The 20,971-nt window shown below is 49.7% G+C and overlaps 1 protein-coding gene and 1 non-coding gene across 2 annotated transcripts in view; one reads left to right on the forward strand and one right to left on the reverse strand.

Moving 5' to 3' along the window:
* LOC141121310 (zinc phosphodiesterase ELAC protein 2-like) overlaps positions 1 to 20,248 on the forward strand; it is a 116,680-nt gene extending 96,432 nt beyond the window's left edge. Inside the window, exons 3-5 of the mRNA XM_073611077.1 lie at positions 8,358 to 8,874; positions 12,359 to 12,458; positions 19,995 to 20,248. Coding sequence (XP_073467178.1) covers positions 8,358 to 8,874; positions 12,359 to 12,458; positions 19,995 to 20,020 — 643 coding nt within the window. The 3' untranslated portion in view covers positions 20,021 to 20,248. The remainder of the gene's footprint in view (positions 1 to 8,357; positions 8,875 to 12,358; positions 12,459 to 19,994) is intronic.
* On the reverse strand, positions 13,633 to 13,704 carry TRNAE-UUC (transfer RNA glutamic acid (anticodon UUC)). Its single transcript has one exon. It is a non-coding gene; the product is annotated as a tRNA-Glu (tRNA).
* Positions 20,249 to 20,971: the final 723 nt, after the last annotated feature.

Here is a 20,971-nt window from a genome sequence, read left to right on the forward strand (position 1 = left end):
GCCCCACTATAGTCTATGACTGAGCCCAGGAGCTGACACTCCAATGTCCCCACTATAGTCTATGACTGAACCCAGGAGCTGACACTCTAATGTCCCCACTATAGTCTATGACTGAGCCCAGGAGCTGACACTCTAATGTCCTCACTATTGTCTATGGCTGAGCCCAGGAGCTGACACTCTAATGTCCCCACTATAGGCTATGACTGAGCCCAGGAGCTGACACTCTAATGTCCCCACTATAGTCTATGATTGAGCCCAGGAGCTGACACTCTAATGTCCCCACTATAATCTATGGCTGAGCCTAGGAGCTGACACTCTAATGTCCCCTCTATAATCTATGGCTGAGCCCAGGAGCTGACACTCTAATGTCCCCACTATAGTCTATGACTGGGCCCAGGAGCTGTCACTCTAGTCTATGACTGGGCCCAGGAGCTGACACGTCCCCACTATAGTCTATGACTGGGCCCAGGAGCTGACACTCCAATGTCCCCACTATAGTCTATGGCTGAGCACAGGAGCTGACACTCTAATGTCCCCACTATAGTATATGACTGAGCCCAGGAGCTGACACTCCAATGTCCCCATTATAGTCTATGACTGAGCCCGGGAGCTGACACTCTAATGTCCCCATTATAGTCTATGACTGGGCCCAGGGGCTGACACTCTAATGTCCCCACTATAGTCTATGACTGGGCCCAGGAGCTGACACTCCAATGTCCCCACTATAGTCTATGACTGAGCCCAGGAGCTGACACTCTAATGTCCCCACTATAGTCTATGACTGAGCCCAGGAGCTGACACTCCAATGGACCCACTATAGTCTATGGCTGAGCCCAGGAGCTGACACTCTAATGTCCCCACTATAGTCTATGGCTGAGCCCAGGAGCTGACACTCTAATGGCCCCACTATAGTCTATAACTGAGCCCAGGAGCTGACACTCCAATGGCCCCACTATAGTCTATAACTGAGCCCAGGAGCTGACACTCTAATGTCCCCACTATAGTCTATGACTGGGCCCAGGAGCTGACACTCTAGTGTTCCCACTATAGTATATGACTGAGCCCAGGAGCTGACACTCTAATGTCCCCACTATAGTCTATGACTGGGCCCAGGAGCTGACACTCTAATGTCCCCACTATAGTCTATGACTGAGCCCAGGAGCTGACACTCTAATGTCCCCACTATAGTCTATGACTGGGCCCAGGAGGTGACACTCTAATGTCCCCACTATAGTCTATGGCTGAGCCCAGGAGCTGACACTCTAATGTCCCCACTATAGTCTATGACTGGGCCCAGGAGGTGACACTCTAATGTTCCCACTATAGTATATGACTGGGCCCAGGAGCTGACACTCTAATGTCCCCACTATAGTCTATGACTGAGCCTGGGAGCTGACACTCTAATGTCCCCACTATAGTCTATGGATGAGCCCAGGAGCTGACACTCTAATGTCCCCACTATAGTCTATGACTGGGCCCAGGAGCTGACACTCTAATGTCCCCACTATAGTCTATGACTGAGCCCGGGAGCTGACACTCTAATGTCCCCACTATAGTCTATGACTGAGCCCAGGAGCTGACACTCCAATGTCCCCACTGTAGTCTATGACTGGGCCCAGGAGCTGACACTCTAATGTCCCCACTATAGTCTATGATTGAGCCCAGGAACTGACACTCTAATGTCCCCACTATAGTCTATGATTGAGCCCAGGAACTGACACTCTAATGTCCCCTCTATAGTCTATGACTTGGCCCAGGAGGTGACACTCTAATGTCCTCAGTATAGTCTATGACTGAGCCCAGGAGCTGACACTCTAATGTCCCCATTATAATCTATGGCTGAGCCCAGGAGCTGACACTCCAATGTCCCCACTATAGTCTATGACTGAGCCCAGGAGCTGACACTCCAATGTCCCCACTATAGTCTTTGACTGGGCTCAGGAGCTGACACTCTAATGTCCCCACTGCAGTCTATGGCTGAGCCCAGCAGCTGACACTCTAATGTCCCCACTATAGTCTATGACTGAGCCCAGGAGCTGACACTCTAATGTCTTCACTATAGTCTATGACTGAGCCCAGGAGCTGACACTCTAATGTCCCCACTATAGTCTATGACTGAGCCCAGGAGCTGACACTCTAATGTCCCCACTATAGACTATGGCTGAGCCCAGGAGCTGACACTCCAATGTCCCCACTATAGTCTATGACTGAGCCCAGGAGCTGACACTCTAATGTCCCCACTATAGTCTATGACTGAGCCCAGGAGCTGACACTCCAATGGCCCCACTATAGTCTATGACTGAGCCCAGGAGCTGACACTCCAATGTCCCCACTATAGTCTATGACTGAGCCCAGGAGCTGACACTCTAATGTCTTCACTATAGTCTATGACTGAGCCCAGGAGCTGACACTCTAATGTCTTCACTATAGTCTATGACTGAGCCCGGGAGCTGACACTCTAATGTCCCCACTATAGTCTATGAATGAGCCCAGGAGGTGACACTCCAATGTCCCCTCTATAGTCTATGGCTGAGCCCAGGAGCTGACACTCTAATGTCCCCACTATAGTCTATGGCTGAGCCCAGGAGCTGACACTCTAATGTCCCCACTATAGTCTATGGCTGAGCCCAGGAGCTGACACTCTAATGTCCCCACTATAGTCTATGGCTGAGCTCAGGAGCTGACACTCTAATGTCCCCACTCTAGTCTATGACTGGGCCCAGGAGCTGACACTCTGATGTCCCCACTATAGTCTTTGGCTGAGCCCAGGAGGTGACACTCTAATGTCCCCAGTATAGTCTATGACTGGGCCCAAGAGGTGACACTCCAATGTCCCCAGTATAGTCTATGACTGGGCCCAGGAGCTGACACTCTAATGTCCCCACTATAGTCTATGACTGAGCCCAGGAGCTGACACTCCAATGTCCCCACTATAGTCTATGACTGTGCCCAGGAGCTGACACTCCAATGTCCCCACTATAGTCTATGACTGAGCCCAGGAGCTGACACTCTAATGTCCCCTCTATAGTCTATGACTGAGCCCAGGAGCTGACACTCCAATGGCCCCACTATAGTCTATGACTGAGCCCAGGAGCTGACACTCCAATGTCCCCACTATAGTCTATGACTGAGCCCAGGAGCTGACACTCTAATGTCTTCACTATAGTCTATGACTGAGCCCAGGAGCTGACACTCTAATGTCTTCACTATAGTCTATGACTGAGCCCGGGAGCTGACACTCTAATGTCCCCACTATAGTCTATGAATGAGCCCAGGAGGTGACACTCCAATGTCCCCTCTATAGTCTATGGCTGAGCCCAGGAGCTGACACTCTAATGTCCCCACTATAGTCTATGGCTGAGCCCAGGAGCTGACACTCTAATGTCCCCACTATAGTCTATGGCTGAGCCCAGGAGCTGACACTCTAATGTCCCCACTATAGTCTATGGCTGAGCCCAGGAGCTGACACTCTAATGTCCCCACTATAGTCTATGACTGAGCCCAGGAGCTGACACTCTCATGTCCCCTCTATAGTCTATGACTGTGCCCAGGAGCTGACACTCTCATGTCCCCTCTATAGTCTATGACTGTGCCCAGGAGCTGACACTCTAATGTCCCCACTATAGTCTATGGCTAAGCCAAGGAGCTGACACTCCAATGTCCCCACTATAGTCTATGACTGAGCCCAGGAGCTGACACTCCAATGTCCCCAGTATAGACTATGACTGAGCCCAGGAGCTGACACTCTAATGTCCCCACTGCAGTCTATGACTGAGCCCAGGAGCTGACACTCTGATGTCCCCACTATAGTCTATGACTGAGCCCTGGAGCTGACACTCTAATGTCTTCACTATAGTCTATGACTTAGCTCAGGAGCTGACACTCTAATGTCCCCACTATAGTCTATGACTGAGCCCAGGAGCTGACACTCTAATGTCCCCACTATAGTCTATGACTGAGCCCAGGAGCTGACATTCTAATGTCCCCACTATAGTCTATGACTGAGCCCAGGAGCTGACACTCTAATGTCCTCACTATACTCTATGACTTAGCTCAGGAGCTGACACTCTAATGTCCCCACTATCGTCTATGACTGAGCCCAGGAGCTGACACTCTAATGTCCCCACTATAGTCTATGACTGAGCCCAGGAGCTGACATTCTAATGTCCCCACTATAGTCTATGACTGAGCCCAGGAGCTGACACTCTAATGTCCTCACTATACTCTATGACTTAGCTCAGGAGCTGACACTCTAATGTCCCCACTATCGTCTATGACTGAGCCCAGGAGCTGACACTCTAATGTCCCCACTATAGTCTATGACTGGGCCCAGGAGCTGACACTCTAATGTCCCCACTATAGTCTATGACTGAGCCCAGGAGCTGACACTCTAATGTCCCCACTATAGTCTATGACTGAGCCCAGGAGCTGACACTCTAATGTCCCCACTATAGTCTATGACTGAGCCCAGGAGCTGACACTCTAATGTCCCCACTATAGTCTATGACTGGGCCCTGAAGCTGACACTCTAATGTCCCCACTATAGTCTATGACTGAGCCCAGGAGCTGACACTCTAATGTCCCCACTATAGTCTATGACTGGGCCCTGAAGCTGACACTCTAATGTCCCCACTATAGTCTATGACTGGGCCCTGAAGCTGACACTCTAATGTCCCCACTATAGTCTTTGGCTGAGCCCAGGAGCTGACACTCTAATGTCACCACTATAGTCTATGACTGAGCCCAGGAGCTGACACTCTAGTCTATGACTGAGCCCAGGAGCTGACACTCTAATGTCCCCACTATAGTCTATGACTGAGCCCAGGAGCTGACACTCCGATGTCCCCAGTACAGTCTATGACTGAGCCCAGGAGCTGACACTCTAATGTCCCCACTATAGTCTATGACTGAGCCCAGGAGCTGACACTCCAATGTCCCCAGTACAGTCTATGACTGAGCCCAGGAGCTGACACTCCAATGTCCCCACTATAGTCTATGATTGAGCCCAGGAGCTGACACTCTAATGTCCCCACTATAGTCTATGACTGAGCCCAGGAGCTGACACTCTAATGTCCCCACTATAGTCTATGGCTGAGCCCGGGAGCTGACACTCCAATGTCCCCACTACAGTCTATGACTGAGCCCAGGAGCTGACACTCTAATGTCCCCATTATAGTCTATGACTGAGCCCAGGAGCTGACACTCTAATGTCCCCATTAAAGTCTATGACTGGGCCCAGGGGCTGACACTCCAATGTCCCCACTATAGTCTATGACTGAGCCCAGGAGCTGACACTCTAATGTCCCCATTATAGTCTATGACTGGGCCCAGAAGCTGACACTCTAATGTCCCCAGTACAGTCTATGGCTGAGCCCAGGAGCTGACACTCTAATGTCCCCACTATAGTCTATGACTGAGCCCAGGAGCTGACACTCTAATGTCCCCAGTATAGTCTATGACTGAGCCCAGGAGCTGACACTCCAATGTCCCTACTATAGTCTATGACTGAGCCCAGGAGCTGACACTCTAATGTCCCCATTATAGTCTATGACTGGGCCCAGAAGCTGACACTCTAATGTCCCCAGTACAGTCTATGGCTGAGCCCAGGAGCTGACACTCTAATGTCCCCACTATAGTCTATGACTGAGCCCAGGAGCTGACACTCTAATGTCCCCACTATAGTCTATGACTGAGCCCAGGAGCTGACACTCCAATGTCCCCTCTATAGTCTATGACTGAGCCCAGGAGCTGACACTCTAATGTCCCCACTATAGTCTATGACTGAGCCCAGGTGCTGACACTCTAATGTCCCCAGTACAGTCTATGGCTGAGCCCAGGAGCTGACACTCTAATGTCCCCAGTACAGTCTATGGCTGAGCCCAGGAGTTGACACTCCAATGTTCCCACTATAGTCTATGACTGGGCCCAGGAGCTGACACTCTAGTCTATGACTGGGCCCAGGAGCTGACACTCCAATGTCCCCACTATAGTCTATGACTGGGCCCAGGAGCTGACACTCTAGTCTATGACTGAGCCCAGGAGCTGACACTCTAATGTCCCCACTATATTCTATGACTGAGCCCAGGAGCAGACACTCTAATGTCCCCACTATAGTCTATGACTGAGCCCAGGAGCAGACACTCTAATGTCCCCACTATAGTCTATGACTGAGCCCAGGAGCAGACACTCTAATGTCCCCACTATAGTCTATGACTGAGCCCAGGAGCTGACACTCTAGTCTATGACTGAGCCCAGGAGCTGACACTCTAATGTCCCCACTATATTCTATGACTGAGCCCAGGAGCAGACACTCTAATGTCCCCACTATAGTCTATGACTGAGCCCAGGAGCAGACACTCCAATGTCCCCACTATAGTCTATGACTGAGCCCAGGAGCAGACACTCTAATGTCCCCACTATAGTCTATGACTGAGCCCAGGAGCTGACACTCTAATGTCCCCACTATAGTCTATGACTGAGCCCAGGAGCTGACACTCTAATGTCCCCACTATAGTCTATGACTGAGCCCAGGAGCTGACACTCCAATGTCCCCACTACAGTCTATGGCTGAGCCCGGGAGCTGACACTCTAATGTCCCCATTATAGTCTATGACTGAGCCGGGGAGCTGACACTCTAATGTCCCCACTATAGTCTATGACTGAGCCCAGGAGCTGACACTCTAATGTCCCCACTATAGTCTATGACTGAGCCCAGGAGCTGACACTCTAATGTCCCCACTATAGTCTATGACTGAGCCCAGGAGCTGACACTCTAATGTCCCCACTATAGTCTATGACTGAGCCCAGGAGCTGACACTCTAATGTCCCCATTATAGTCTATGACTGAGCCCAGGAGCTGACACTCTAATGTCCCCACTATAGTCTATGATTGAGCGCAGGAGCTGACACTCTAATGTCACCAGTACAGTCTATGGCTGAGCCCAGAAGCTGACACTCTAATGTCCCCACTATAGTCTATGACTGAGCCCAGGAGCTGACACTCTAATGTCCCCATTATAGTCTATGACTGAGCCCAGGAGCTGACACTCTAATGTCCCCACTATAGTCTATGATTGAGCGCAGGAGCTGACACTCTAATGTCACTAGTACAGTCTATGGCTGAGCCCAGAAGCTGACACTCTAATGTCCCCAGTACAGTCTATGGCTGAGCCCAGGAGCTGACACTCTAATGTCCCCAGTACAGTCTATGGCTGAGCCCAGGAGCTGACACTCTAATGTCCCCACTATAGTCTTTGGCTGAGCCCAGGAGCTGACACTCTAATGTCCCTACTATAGTCTATGACTGAGCCCAGGAGCTGACACTCTAATGTCCCCATTATAGTCTATGACTGGGCCCAGAAGCTGACACTCTAATGTCCCCAGTACAGTCTATGGCTGAGCCCAGGAGCTGACACTCTAATGTCCCCACTACAGTCTATGACTGAGCCCAGGAGCTGACACTCCAATGTCCCCACTACAGTCTATGGCTGAGCCCAGGAGCTGACACTCTAATGTCCCCACTACAGTCTATGACTGAGCCCAGGAGCTGACACTCCAATGTCCCCACTATAGTCTATGGCTGAGCCCAGGAGCTGACACTCTAATGTCCCCACTATAGTCTATGACTGAGCCCAGGAGCTGACACTCCAATGTCCCCACTACAGTCTATGGCTGAGCCCGGGAGCTGACACTCTAATGTCCCCACTATAGTCTATGACTGAGCCCAGGAGCTGACACTCCAATGTCCCCAGTACAGTCTATGACTGAGCCCAGGAACTGACACTCTAATGTCCCCACTATAGTCTATGGCTGGGCCCAGGAGCTGACACTCCAATGTCCCCAGTACAGTCTATGACTGAGCCCAGGAGCTGACACTCTAATGTCCCCACTATAGTCTATGACTGAGCCCGGGAGCTGACACTCTAATGTCCCCATTATAGTCTATGACTGGGCCCAGGGGCTGACACTCTAATGTCCCCATTATAGTCTATGACTGGGCCCAGGAGCTGACACTCTAGTCTATGACTGGGCCCAGGAGCTGACACTCCAATGTCCCCACTATAGTCTATGACTGAGCCCAGGAGCTGACACTCCAATGTCCCCACTATAGTCTATGACTGAGCCCAGGAGCTGACACTCTAGTCTATGACTGGGCCCAGGAGCTGACACTCTAGTCTATGACTGGGCCCAGGAGCTGACACTCCAATGTCCCCACTATAGTCTATGACTGGGCCCAGGAGCTGACACTCTAATGTTCCCATTATAGTCTATGACTGAGCCCAGGAGCTGACACTCTAATGTCCCCAGTGCAGTCTATGACTGAGCCTCTAATCTGTATCTGTTTGAATCTTTGCCAGGAGATGCGGAGTTGTCGGAGTTGTCGGAGTTGTCGGAGGTGGGGAGTGGCGCTCCAGTGAGATTTCGGCAGACCTTCGGAGAAAGGTGGTTGAAGTCTATCAGTCTGGACAGGGTTACACCACCATCTCCAAGGCCCTGGACCTCAATGGGACTACGGTCAGAGCCATTCTCACCAAGTGGAAGAAGTTTGGAACGGTGGTGAATCTACCTAGGAGTGGTCGTCCTGCGAAAATCTCCCCCCAGGCCAGAAGGATCATCATCAGTGAAGTCAAGAAGAACCCTTCTGCCTGGTCCCGGGAACTTCAGGCCTCTCTGGCCTCGGCTCAGGTGAATGTTCAGGACTCAACCATTAGAAAGACTCTGTGCAAAAACGGGAGAGTGGTGAGCCGGAAACCTCTCTTCCCTAAAAGGAACATGGCGGCTTGTCAGGAGTGCAGCGGAAATCTCCAGAATATCTCATCTCTGGAAGGGCGTTCTGTGCCACCAAGAATCAAAAGTCCACTGTGTTCAGAAAAGGTATATGATGTTCCAGAGTTCCTGTGGGACTAATACTGTTCTATGGAATCAGAATAAAGAATCCACTCACCACCAGTGTAAGGAGGTACTACCATGACCACCAGTGTACGGAGATACTACCATGACCACCAGTGTACGGAGATACTACCATGACCACCAGTGTACGGAGGTACTACCATGACCACCAGTGTACGGAGGTACTACCATGATCACCAGTGTACGGAGGTACTACCATGACCACCAGTGTACGGAGGTACTACCATGACCACCAGTGTACGTAGGTACTACCATGACCACCAGTGTACGTAGGTACTACCATGACCACCAGTGTACGGAGGTACTACCATGACCACCAGTGTACGTAGGTACTACCATGACCACCAGTGTACGGAGGTACTACCATGACCACCAGTGTACGGAGGTACTACCATGACCACCAGTGTAAGGAGGTACTACCATGACCACCAGTGTACGGAGGTACTACCATGACCACCAGTGTACGGAGGTACTGCCATGACCACCAGTGTAAAGAGGTACTACCATGACCACCAGTGTACGGAGGTACTGCCATGACCACCAGTGTAAAGAGGTACTACCATGACCACCAGTGTACGGAGGTACTGCCATGACCACCAGTGTAAAGAGGTACTACCATGACCACCAGTGTACGGAGGTACTGCCATGACCACCAGTGTAAGGAGGTACTGCCATGACCACCAGTGTAAAAAGGGAACTGCCATGGCCACCAGTGTAAGGAGGGGGTGTGTCTCTGGGGTGTATCCCTGGGGGTGTGTCTCTTGGGTGTATCCCTGGGGGTGTGTCTCTGGGGTGTATTTTTGGGGGTGTGTCTCTGGGGGTGTGTCTCTTGGGTGTATCCCTGGGGGTGTGTCACTGGGGTGTATCCCTGAGTTGTGTCTCTGGGGGTGTGTCTCTGGGGGGGTGTGTCTCTGGGGGGGGTGTCTCTGGGGGGTGTCTCGGAGGTGTGTCTCGGAGGTGTGTCTCTGGGGGGGGTGTCTCTGGGGGTGTGTCTCGGGGGTGTGTCTCTGGGACATTGACACACCTGGAAATGGTTTCACATCCATATAAAATGTATATTTATTATGAATAATAATGATATATAGGGAATAATATCGATTTCCTTCCTGATGTGGTTTTGTATTTCCGCCCTTTTTCATGCAGTGTCTCCGCCCCCCAGAAGGTGAAGGACTTCCTCTCCTGGAGGTTCAGCTCTCTGATTCTGCAGATTTGTGATCACCAGAAGCAGATGGAATCCATTGTGTACTTTTTTGGTCAGTGTCACCTGAGGCTGTCTGATTCATCATGGAGCCTGACAGGTATGGATGGGGGGTATACCAGGGGACATCGCTGAATCTCGGGATTAATAGTACGTCCGCTGACACCAATGTTGGGGGTTAATAGTGCGTCCGCTGACACCAATGCCGGGATTAATAGTGCGTCCGCTGACACCAATGTTGGGGGTTAATAGTGCGTCCGCTGACACCAATGCCGGGGTTAATAGAGCGTCCGCTGACACCAATGCTGAGGGTTAATAGAGCGTCCGCTGACACCAATGCCGGGGTTAATAGTGCGTCCGCTGACACCAATGCTGGGATTTAATAGTGCATCCGCTGACACCAATGCCGGGGTTAATAGTGCATCCGCTGACACCAATGCCGGGGTTAATAGTGCATCCGCTGACACCAATGCCGGGGTTAATAGTGCGTCCGCTGACACCAATGTTGGGGATTAATAGTGCGTCCGCTGACACCAATGCCGGGGTTAATAGTGCATCCGCTGACACCAATGCTGGGGGTTAATAGTGCGTCCGCTGACACCAATGCTGGGGGTTAATAGTGCGTCCGCTGACACCAATGCCGGTCCCAGTCACTCCTCTGACATACACCTGGATGACAAACCCCCAACAAGCATAGCGCCCCCCATTGATTTCCGTGCGTTGCCCTATGCCCCACAAGCCTGACAAAGTATCTCATGACGCGTTCTGCTTTGTTTTATTTCCCGCGCATTTTGCCACATTTCTTGTATTGGGGTCTCACGTTTTGGGGGGACATTTACAATAAATGGCACTACAAGCTTGAGGCAGATATTTTTCCGGTGTTCTGGGATTGCGTGGAAACGTGCATTTCTGTGCGCATTACCGGAACGCGCAGATGTGACCGGAGACTGATATGGTGGAAAGTTGTCACCGCGGCACGCCGTGTTCCGCCATATTTACATTTATATTCCTTTGTTCCCTGTTCCAATTTTTCCTTTTCCGCAAGTATTGGGCATGAGTGATTGTCCATACAGAGCAGGAGATCTATGGGGGGGAGGGTGGTCAGTAGATCAATAGAGCATATGACTGGAAGCAGGGGGCCAAGACAAGGGGGGGCATGACCCAGGCATTATGCTCGGGGGCAGGGCACAGGTGACAGCCTCCCTCTCCTAGCACCTCCCCCACAACATTACATCATACTCCTTTGCCCCGCCCCTAACTATTCTGCTCCACCCACTCCTCAGTCTGAATTCTCCTACACCAAGAGATTAGATGAGTCTCCTCCCACATAAAGTCCCTGGCTCCACCTCCTGCACAGGCTGATAGGTTCATGGAGCCTTCACTAACATGGCGGACCACCCACAAGTCCTGGTCCATTGAGCAGCAGTCATTGGTTGCTAGAGATGCCGGCATGCCTAGCAACCAATGACGTCACGTGCCTGCTGTGTGCCCTGCAGCACATTTCTCCTGCCAGCTCCCACCTTCTGCCTGCCAGGCTATAGGGAGTTCTCCTGCAAGTACACTGAGCTCTGTGATGGAGGAAACTAATCTATGGGGGCACGATGATGAGGCAACTAATCTATGGGGGCAGTTTGATGGGGCAATTAATCTATGGGGACACTGTAATGGGGCAACTGATCTATATATGTACTCTGATGGGGCAAGTGATTTGTGGGGGTACACGGATGGGGCCAACTGATTTATGGGGGAATCCGAAATACAAAAATGTACTATACTTCAGCTGACCAGTCCTTAGATATGGTGGCTGCATTCGTTTTCTTTTCTTTTTGTCTTTGATCCTGCCAGTAACTTCCTGTCCTAGGGTGACAACACTCACTGTACTGAATCTATGGAGACGTTGTCACCGTAGGACAGAAAGTGTGTTTGGACTACAGAATACTCCCCCCTGTCTGTAACATAGTGAGGTGATGTTTTGTAGTCCACATAGAGAACTGGGACTGAAAATAGTCCAGAGACAACAAGAGCAGAAAGTTCTGAGCTCTGTATATTTCCGGCCGGATGAAAAGTGACATTTTTGCACTTGTAGAAGGGATAGAAGAATACGGTATATTCTATTTCTTCATGCAGACTTGTAAAGTTGCTGAGAGGTCCACTTTAAGGTCTGCATGGAGTCCTGCTATGAAGCCTTGATTGCTGAGCTCTTCTTGTCCAGGATAGGGACTCTTACGTCTTCCCTTCCTCTTGTCACAGGAAGAATACCTCAGCTCCTTGTTAAGTGAATATCAAGAGAAAGATGAAGTGGAGCAACAAAGAGCGCTGTGTGCCAAAGCCTGCCGAAGATCCTCCAAGGGTAAGTACTAGCAGATAACAGCCCCTGCTTCACCACAGCGACACACTTTATTTTCTATCAAAGCTGCTGCTAGAATGGAAATCACCTTGCCTTAAGTGTGGACCCCCGAGCAGAGGAAATATTTTGGCACTTACTGGGCATGGACACGTCGTGGCCTCCCCTTTCCAACCCTCTAACCACCCTATTGGTCTGTGTAGCTTCCTGTCATACATGTACTGCATTATGACCACTAGATGGAGCTGAGGATCATCCTTATTTTCTTATTCCTGCTGGGGGGATGTCAGTGTCAGGATGGGGTGTGTCGGTGTAATATTCCTGGGGGGACGTCAGGATGGGGGGTGTCGGTGTAATATTCCTGGGGGGTGTCGGTGTAATATTCCTGGGGGGGACGTCAGTGTGAGGATGGGGGGTGTCGGTGTAATATTCCTGGGGGGACGTCAGTGTCAGGATGGGGGGTGTCGGTGTAATATTCCTGCTGGGGGGTATGGGTGTAATATTCATGTTGGGGGGGTATGGGTGTAATATTCCTGCTGGGGGGGTATGTGTGTAATATTCCTGCTGGGAGGGTGTCGGTGTAATATTCATGTTGGGTGGGTATGGGTGTAATATTCATGTTGGGGCTTGTCGGTGTAATATTCCTGATGGGGGAGTATGGGTGTAATATTCATGTTGGGGGGGTATAGGTGTATTATTCATGTTGGGGGGACGTCTGTGCAGGAAGTTCTTGTCGTATGATGGACACGGCGAGGATTTGGTCACACCTAGGTGTTCCGGATTCCCGAATCGGTGCAAAAATGCAGCACACGCTTGCAATCCCTTTACTTTCAATATCATCCCAATTGAGGCGTGATTTTGCCGCGATTGTTGCCTGACGGCCTATGGGAAATAGGTGTCCCGCAATTTTTTTGTGTGATTTGTCAGGTGACAATATTGTCCCATGATTGGGGTGCCATTGAAAATAACTGGATCACAATCTGGAATCGCAGTAATTCCGCCCGCGATCCGGAAGGCCTAGGTGTGATTGCAGCCTAAGCATCTTCTATCAGTTGCTGGGTTCACCTTCTATAGATTCTGGGGGGACATTTTCTTCCTCAAACATTCCACACATTCACTTCATTCTTCATTCCACCCTTGTATAGCGCTTTTCTCTCTGAGGACTCCAAGTATTGGAGAAGGCGTTGGCCGGGAATCGAACCCGGGTCAGCTGCTTGAAAGGCAGCTATGCTCACCACTGCACCACCAACGCAAGGTAGCATGTCTTTGTAGTGTGGGAGGAAACCGGAGTACCCGGAGGAAACCCACGCAAGCACAGGGAGAACATGCAAACTCCATGCAGATAGTGTCCTGGTCAGGATTTGAACCATGGACCCCAGTGCTGCAAGGCTAACCCCTAAGCCTCTGTGCTGCCTGTATGCGGCCTCTCTTCTCCAAGGCCTGCCCCCGCTGAACGGAGTTCATCAATTATGTCCACTCAAAGTGCCTCCAGAAGAAATCCAAACTTATCCTAAACTGCAATCTATGTATATAACACTCCAAAACACACCCAAAGAATACCGGCCTCCAACCTCCCCTTAGCCGGTCCAACACACGCCTGAGGGGGAGTATGGAAGAGGGAGAGAGGGAGGAAAGGAGGGGGGGGAGGTTAGGGGTAAGGAAGGGGTGTGGGGGTTCCCCCCAACCCTCACTCCCTTCTTTCTCCAACCTTTCCTCCCCCCTTTTCCTCCCTCTCTCCCTCTTCCATACTCCCCCTTGTTCTTCAGGTGATTATGTTTTGGCGACGTATTGTCGAACCTTAAAGCTTCTGCAGAAGCTGCAGAAAGGTAAATAGAGGGCTGATGGGAAGACCCTCCGGTTGCTGGAGTGGCAGCTCGCACCAGTGTAGGGACCTGTGTTGGTACAGCCGTACCTGGTCCCAGGGAGGCTTCCTCAGACTTTTTGTTGAGTCTTCTTCTAGGAACAGCCAATTGTCTTGTTTGTCCAGCTGCATTGATAGTTGGTGATTCAGAAGTTCCAAAAACGAAAATGGAGGGCTGATGGGAAAACCCTCTGGTTACTGAAGTGGCAGCCACCAGTGTAGGGACCTGTGTTGGTACAGCCATACCTGGTCCCTCAGGAGGGATCCTTAGAATTTTTGTTGAGTCTTCTTCTAGGAACAGTCAATCATCTTGTTTGTCCATTTACATTCATAGTTGGTGATTCAGAAGCTCCAAAAAGGGAAATAGAGGGCTGATGGGAAGGCCCTCTGGATACTGGAGTGGCAGCCACCACCAGTGTAGGGACCTGTGTTGGTAAAGCCGTACCTGGTCCCTGGGAGGGTTTCTTAGACTTTTAGTTGAGTCTGTGATTCAGAAGCTGCTGATGAACGTCACATTCTGCCAGAGTCTCAGTGGTAACGCCACAATCTGCCAGTGTCTTAGTGGGAAAGTTACATTCTGCCTGAGTCTCAACAGAATCGTTGCATGCTGGAGGAGTCTCGATGTGAATGACACGTGGTTGATTTAACATTTTTTCCACCCTTTTGGTTATTTTCTTTCCCAACAGAGCTGCACCCTGCTCATTTAAGTGCAGTCCATCCCTGCTGTAGAGCAAGTGACACATTGAAAAGTCAGTCCAGGTCTCCATAAAGCCAAACCCCTCCTTCCTGCACCAGTTCTTCAGCCACTTGCTAAGCTCCCTAAGCTCCTGTTGCCTCCTTGGTGTGGCTCGAGGTACAGGCAGTATTTCTGAAAATGCTGCCTTGGAGGTCCTTTTCTTCAATATAGCCCCTAAGTCCCTGAAATCATTTTGTAGGGTGCTCCATTTTCTTCTAATGTTGTCATTGGTTCCAATATGTACCATGACAACTGGATCCTCCCCAGCCTCATCCAACAATCCGTCCATCCGATCTGCAATGTCCCGAACTCGTGCGACTGGGAAACAATATACTGTTCGTTGATCGCGGTCATTCTGACAGATTGCCCTCTCTGTCCCTCTAATAACAGAGTCCCCTACCACCAGGATCTGCCTATCCTTTTCTTTAGGCTTGCCTTCATCTTCATGGGAGGAGATATTCAAATGGCTGCCCTGGTATTTTGGTGGGTTCTCAACATGAACCTCACATTGTGCTGTAGTCTCAACATGAATGTGACATTCAGGTGGTGTCTCAATGTGAATGTCACATGCTGGTGGAGTATCCGTGTGAATGTCACATGCTGGTGGAGTATCCGTGTGAACGTCACATGCTGGTGGAGGCTCCGTGTGAATGTCACAAGCTGGTGGTGTCTCCATGTGAACGTCACGTGCTGGTGGCGTCTCCGTGTGAACGTCACATGCTGGTGAAGTCTTCGTGTGAACGTCACATGCTGGTGGCATCTCCGTGTGAACGTCACATGCTGGTGGTGGATTTAACATTTTTTCCACCCTCTTGGTTATTTTCTTTCCCAACAGAGCTGCACCCTGCTCATTTAAGTGCAGTCCATCCCTGCTGTAGAGCAAGTGACCAATTGAAAAGTCATTCCAGGTCTCCATGAAGCCAAACCCCTCCTTCCTGCACCAGTTCTTCAGCCACTTGCTAAGCTCTCTAAGCTCCTGTTGCCTTCTTGGTGTGGCTCGAGGTACAGGCAGTATTTCTGAAAATGCTGCCTTGGAGGTCCTTTTCTTCAATATAGCCCCTAAGTCCCTGAAATCATTTTGTAGGGTACTCCATTTTCTTCTAATGTTGTCATTGGTTCCAATATGTACCATGACAACTGGATCCTCCCCAGCCCCATCCAACAATCCGTCCATCCGATCTGCAATGTCCCGAACTCGTGCGACTGGGAAACAATATACTGATCGTTGATCGCGGTCATTCTGACAGATTGCCCTCTCTGTCCCTCTAATAACAGAGTCCCCTACCACCAGGATCTGCCTATCCTTTTCTTTAGGCTTGCCCTCATCTTCATGGGAGGAGATATTCAAATGGCTGCCCTGGTATTTTGGTGGGTTCTCAACATGAACCTCACATTGTGCTGTAGTCTCAACATGAATGTGACATTCAGGTGGTGTCTCAATGTGAATGTCACATGCTGGTGGAGTATCCGTGTGAACGTCACATGCTGGTGGAGTCTCCGTGTGAACTACACATGCTGGTGGAGGCTCTGTGTGAACGTCACAAGCTGGTGGTGTCTCCGTGTGAACGTCACATGCTGGTGGCGTCTCCGTGTGAACGTCACATGCTAGTGGAATCTCCATGTGAACATCCCATGCTGGTGAAGTCTCCGTGTTAACGTCACATGCTGATGGTGTCTTCGTGTGAACGTCACATGCTGGTGGTGTCTCCGTGTGAAGGTCACATGCTGGTGGTGGATTTAACATTTTTTCCACCCTTTTGGTTATTTTCTTTCCCAACAGAGCTGCACCCTGCTCATTTAAGTGCAGTCCATCCCTGCTGTAGAGCAAGTGACCAATTGAAAAGTCATTCCAGGTCTCCATGAAGCCAAACCCCTCCTTCCTGCACCAATTCTTCAGCCACTTGCTAAGCTCCCTAAGCTCCTGTTGCCTCCTTGGTGTGGCTCGAGGTACAGGCAGTATTTCTGAAAATGCTGCCTTGGAGGTCCTTTTCTTCAATATAGCCCCTAAGTCCCTGAAATCATTTTGTAGGGTGCTCCATTTTCTTCTAATGTTGTCATTGGTTCCAATATGTACCATGACAACTGGATCCTCCCCAGCCCCATCCAACAATCCGTCCATCCGATCTGCAATGTCCCGAACTCGTGCCACTGGGAAACAATATACTGTTCGTTGATCGCGGTCATTCTGACAGATTGCCCTCTCTGTCCCTCTAATCACAGAGTCCCCTATCACCAGGATCTGCCTATCCTTTTCTTTAAGCTTGCCCTCATCTTCATGGGAGGAGATATTCAAATGGCTGCCCTGGTATTTTGGTGGGTTCTCAACATGAACCTCACATTGTGCTGTAGTCTCAACATGAATGTGACATTCAGGTGGTGTCTCAATTTGAACGTCACATGCTGGTGGAGTATCCTTGTGAACGTCACATGCTGGTGGAGTCTCCGTGTGAACGTCACATGCTGGTGGAGTCTCCGTGTGAACGTCACATGCTGGTGGAGTCTCCGTGTGAACGTCACATGCTGGTGGAGTCTCTGTGTGAACGTCACATGCTGGTGGAGTATCCTTGTGAACGTCACATGCTGGTGGAGTATCCTTGTGAACGTCACATGCTGGTGGAGTATCCTTGTGAACGTCACATGCTGGTGGAGTCTCCGTGTGAACGTCACATGCTGGTGGAGTCTCCGTGTGAACGTCACATGCTGGTGGAGTCTCCGTGTGAACGCCACATGCTGGTGGAGTGTCCGTGTGAACGTCACATGCTGGTGGAGTCTCCGTGTGAACGTCACATGCTGGTGGAGTCTCCGTGTGAACGTCACATGCTGGTGGAGTCTCTGTGTGAACGTCACATGCTGGTGGAGGGTCCGTGTGAACTTCACATGCTGGTGGAGGCTCCGTGTGAATGTCACATGCTGGTGGAGTCTCCGCGTGAACGTCACATGCTGGTGGAGTCTCCGCGTGAACGTCACATGCTGGTGGAGTCTCCGCGTGAACGTCACATGCTGGTGGAGTCTCCGCGTGAACGTCACATGCTGGTGGAGTCTCCGTGTGAACGTCACATGCTGGTGGAGTCTCCGTGTGAATGTCACATGCTGGTGGAGTCTCCGTGTGAACGTCACATGCTGGTGGAGTCTCCGTGTGAACGTCACATGCTGGTGGGGACTCCTTGTGAACTTCACATGCTGGGGGAGTCTCAATGTAGCTTTCATATTCTGTCTTGCTCACTGGGGTAGTCCTGCCTTGTGAGCTGTGTCTGCAGTAAATACCGCGTACATCTGCAATAAAAAAGAATCAGATTTAGCACCTTCACCTACATTATATATATATATATATATCTATATATATCTATATATATATATCTATATATAGATATATATATATAGATATATATATATAGATATATATATATATCTATATATAGATATATATATATAGATATATATATATATCTATATATAGATATATATATAAAACATAAAATTATGGAGAGAAAAGTTCAAAATTCCAGTGCAAGGGACAATAAATAATCCCAACATGACAGGGACACAGGGGTGACTAATGGCCTTCATATAAAAATTTTGGTTGCCTGGCAGTTATGCCGACCCACTAAAATGAAAAAGGGGTCTGATTCTTCACTTTCGGGTGCGGTGGAGTAATCTGCAGTGCTTCTGTTTCTTATTATTAAACACCCGTGATGATGAATGCGGACATATTTAATAAATAGCATCCCCCAGGACACCTACAGTGTCCCATCTGATAACAAATAGAGATCATACACCCATCAGCATGACCAACATACACATAAGAAGGGCCTGAAGATCAAACCTACCATGCGTATCCTCAAAACTCACCGTATCTGTCAGAACAAAGACATAGCAGCCACCTCCTGCTCCATGGCCGGCTCTGTGGCTGGGGCCACCAGTCCCGTCTGGCCTGGTGGCCGCTTTGTCTTTGTTCTGACAGATACAGTGAGTTTTGAGGATACGCTTGGTAGGTTTGAACTTCAAGCCCTTCTTATGTGTATGTTGGTCTTGGTGATGGGTGCATGATCTCTATTTGTTATCAGATGGGACACTGTAGGTGGCCTGGGTACCTCTTCTTATATCAGTTTTGGACCCTTTACTAGTGTGCATTAGCTTGATTACATTCTATATACATGGTGAGTTGAGTTTTATGTTCATGTTGTGTGCTTCTCTGTATAGTGCTGACCCTCATGGATATTCATTAGGGGTGCAACGGATCAAAAAACTGACGGTTCGGATCGTTCCTCGGATCAGGAGTCACGGTTCGGATCAACAAAAAAAAATCTGCCCCACTGTAATATCCACAATCTCCCCCACTGTAATATATTAGCAGGGTATGGCAGAGTATTGCAGGGTATTGGCGGGTATATTGACAGAGTATTGGCAGGGTATGGAGAGTATTGGCAGGGTTTGGAAGAGTATTGGCAGGGTATGGCAGAGTATTGTCAGGGCATTGCAGAGTATTGGCACTGCTGCCATCCGAACTCTCCCCTACACTGTACAGATCAGTACACAGAGGGGAGAGAGGAACCGGCGTCATGACATAACGCCGGTTTGTTACAAGTGATCGCTCCGTCATTTGACGGAGCGATCACGTGGTAAACGGCCGCCGGGTGTACCAAGATGGCCGCCGCTCCGGAGCTAGGCCAAAGCCGCGGCCTTTCCTATGGCCGAGGCCACAGAGCGCTCTGCGGATCGCGGGTGTCCCGATCCGCGGAGGTTGATCCGTATGGATCACGGATCAATGACGATCCGTTGCACCCCTAATATTCATTGAACATATTTATGTTGTTATATCTTTTTGATACACATTTATTTTGATAACAGAAATGTTAATTTACGGTCATGCATAATTACTAAAAATTCTTTATGCAAATTTTTGGAATTATTGTTGTTTATTTTGATTGTATTTGTCTTTTTGTAGCTACATATTGCTTTATAAGCTCCTGAAGAAGCTGAAAAGTGAAACATGTCAAGCAACAAGCATCACGCTGGTTACAGTAACTACTTTATGTGTATATTGTACATGTGCACTGAATTGTCTTTATGAAATGTGGACAACATTCAATGTCCCCCCCGTTTCTTTTAAAACTTTGGACTCCAATAACGATGTTTTTATAAAAAAATATATTTTTGTGTGTTTTTTTGCACCATTAAAGAAGATCCTGTTCCTTTAAAGCCTGTTATAGAGCACAGTGCTTGTGCTGTGTATGAAATAGCTGGCTGATCCTACCAGTTTCTACCCTCCCCCCTCTGCGCTGACTCCCATGTATCAGGGCTGCAGAGTCCTGACACCGGAGTCCTGACAGAGGCTTCTTACCACATGATCATCGCGTGAACCTGGAAGTGCCGGGAAATGGCATTCCTCGGTTCGCGCTGACAGGGAGAGCCAATCGGCAGCTCTCTCTGTCAGAGGGGGGTCTGTGCTGATAATCAGCACATTGATTATTAGTGCAGCCCCCATGAGAGGTGCCCAACAACTGCCAGCAGTGCCCCCTCAAAGTCTCTCAGTGCCCACCACAGTGACAATCAGTGCCCACCACAGTGCCAATCAGTGCCCATCACAGTCCCCACCACAGTGCCAATCAGTGCCCATCAGTGCTGCCTATAAGTGTCCATCAGTGCTGCATATCAGTGCCAACTCATCAGTGCATCCTCGTGCCTGTGCGTTATTTATAAATAAAACGCTTTCTACTTGTATTAAAGAGGAAGGAATCCCATCGATTTAACAGTTTCAAAAACATTTCTATTTCTGGCATGTCGGGAATGCTAACTGTCACATTGGTTGTGCTCTCAACCAAACTGTCAAACCATCCAATGGCTGCTGTCATAACGGATCACATGTGCAGCATTATGGCAGTTGAAGATTCACCACTTCAATACCGGCACTTCCCCCCTTCC

The sequence above is a fragment of the Aquarana catesbeiana genome, unplaced genomic scaffold, assembly GCF_042186555.1.
Source record: "Aquarana catesbeiana isolate 2022-GZ unplaced genomic scaffold, ASM4218655v1 unanchor106, whole genome shotgun sequence".
Taxonomy (NCBI): Eukaryota; Metazoa; Chordata; class Amphibia; order Anura; family Ranidae; genus Aquarana; species Aquarana catesbeiana.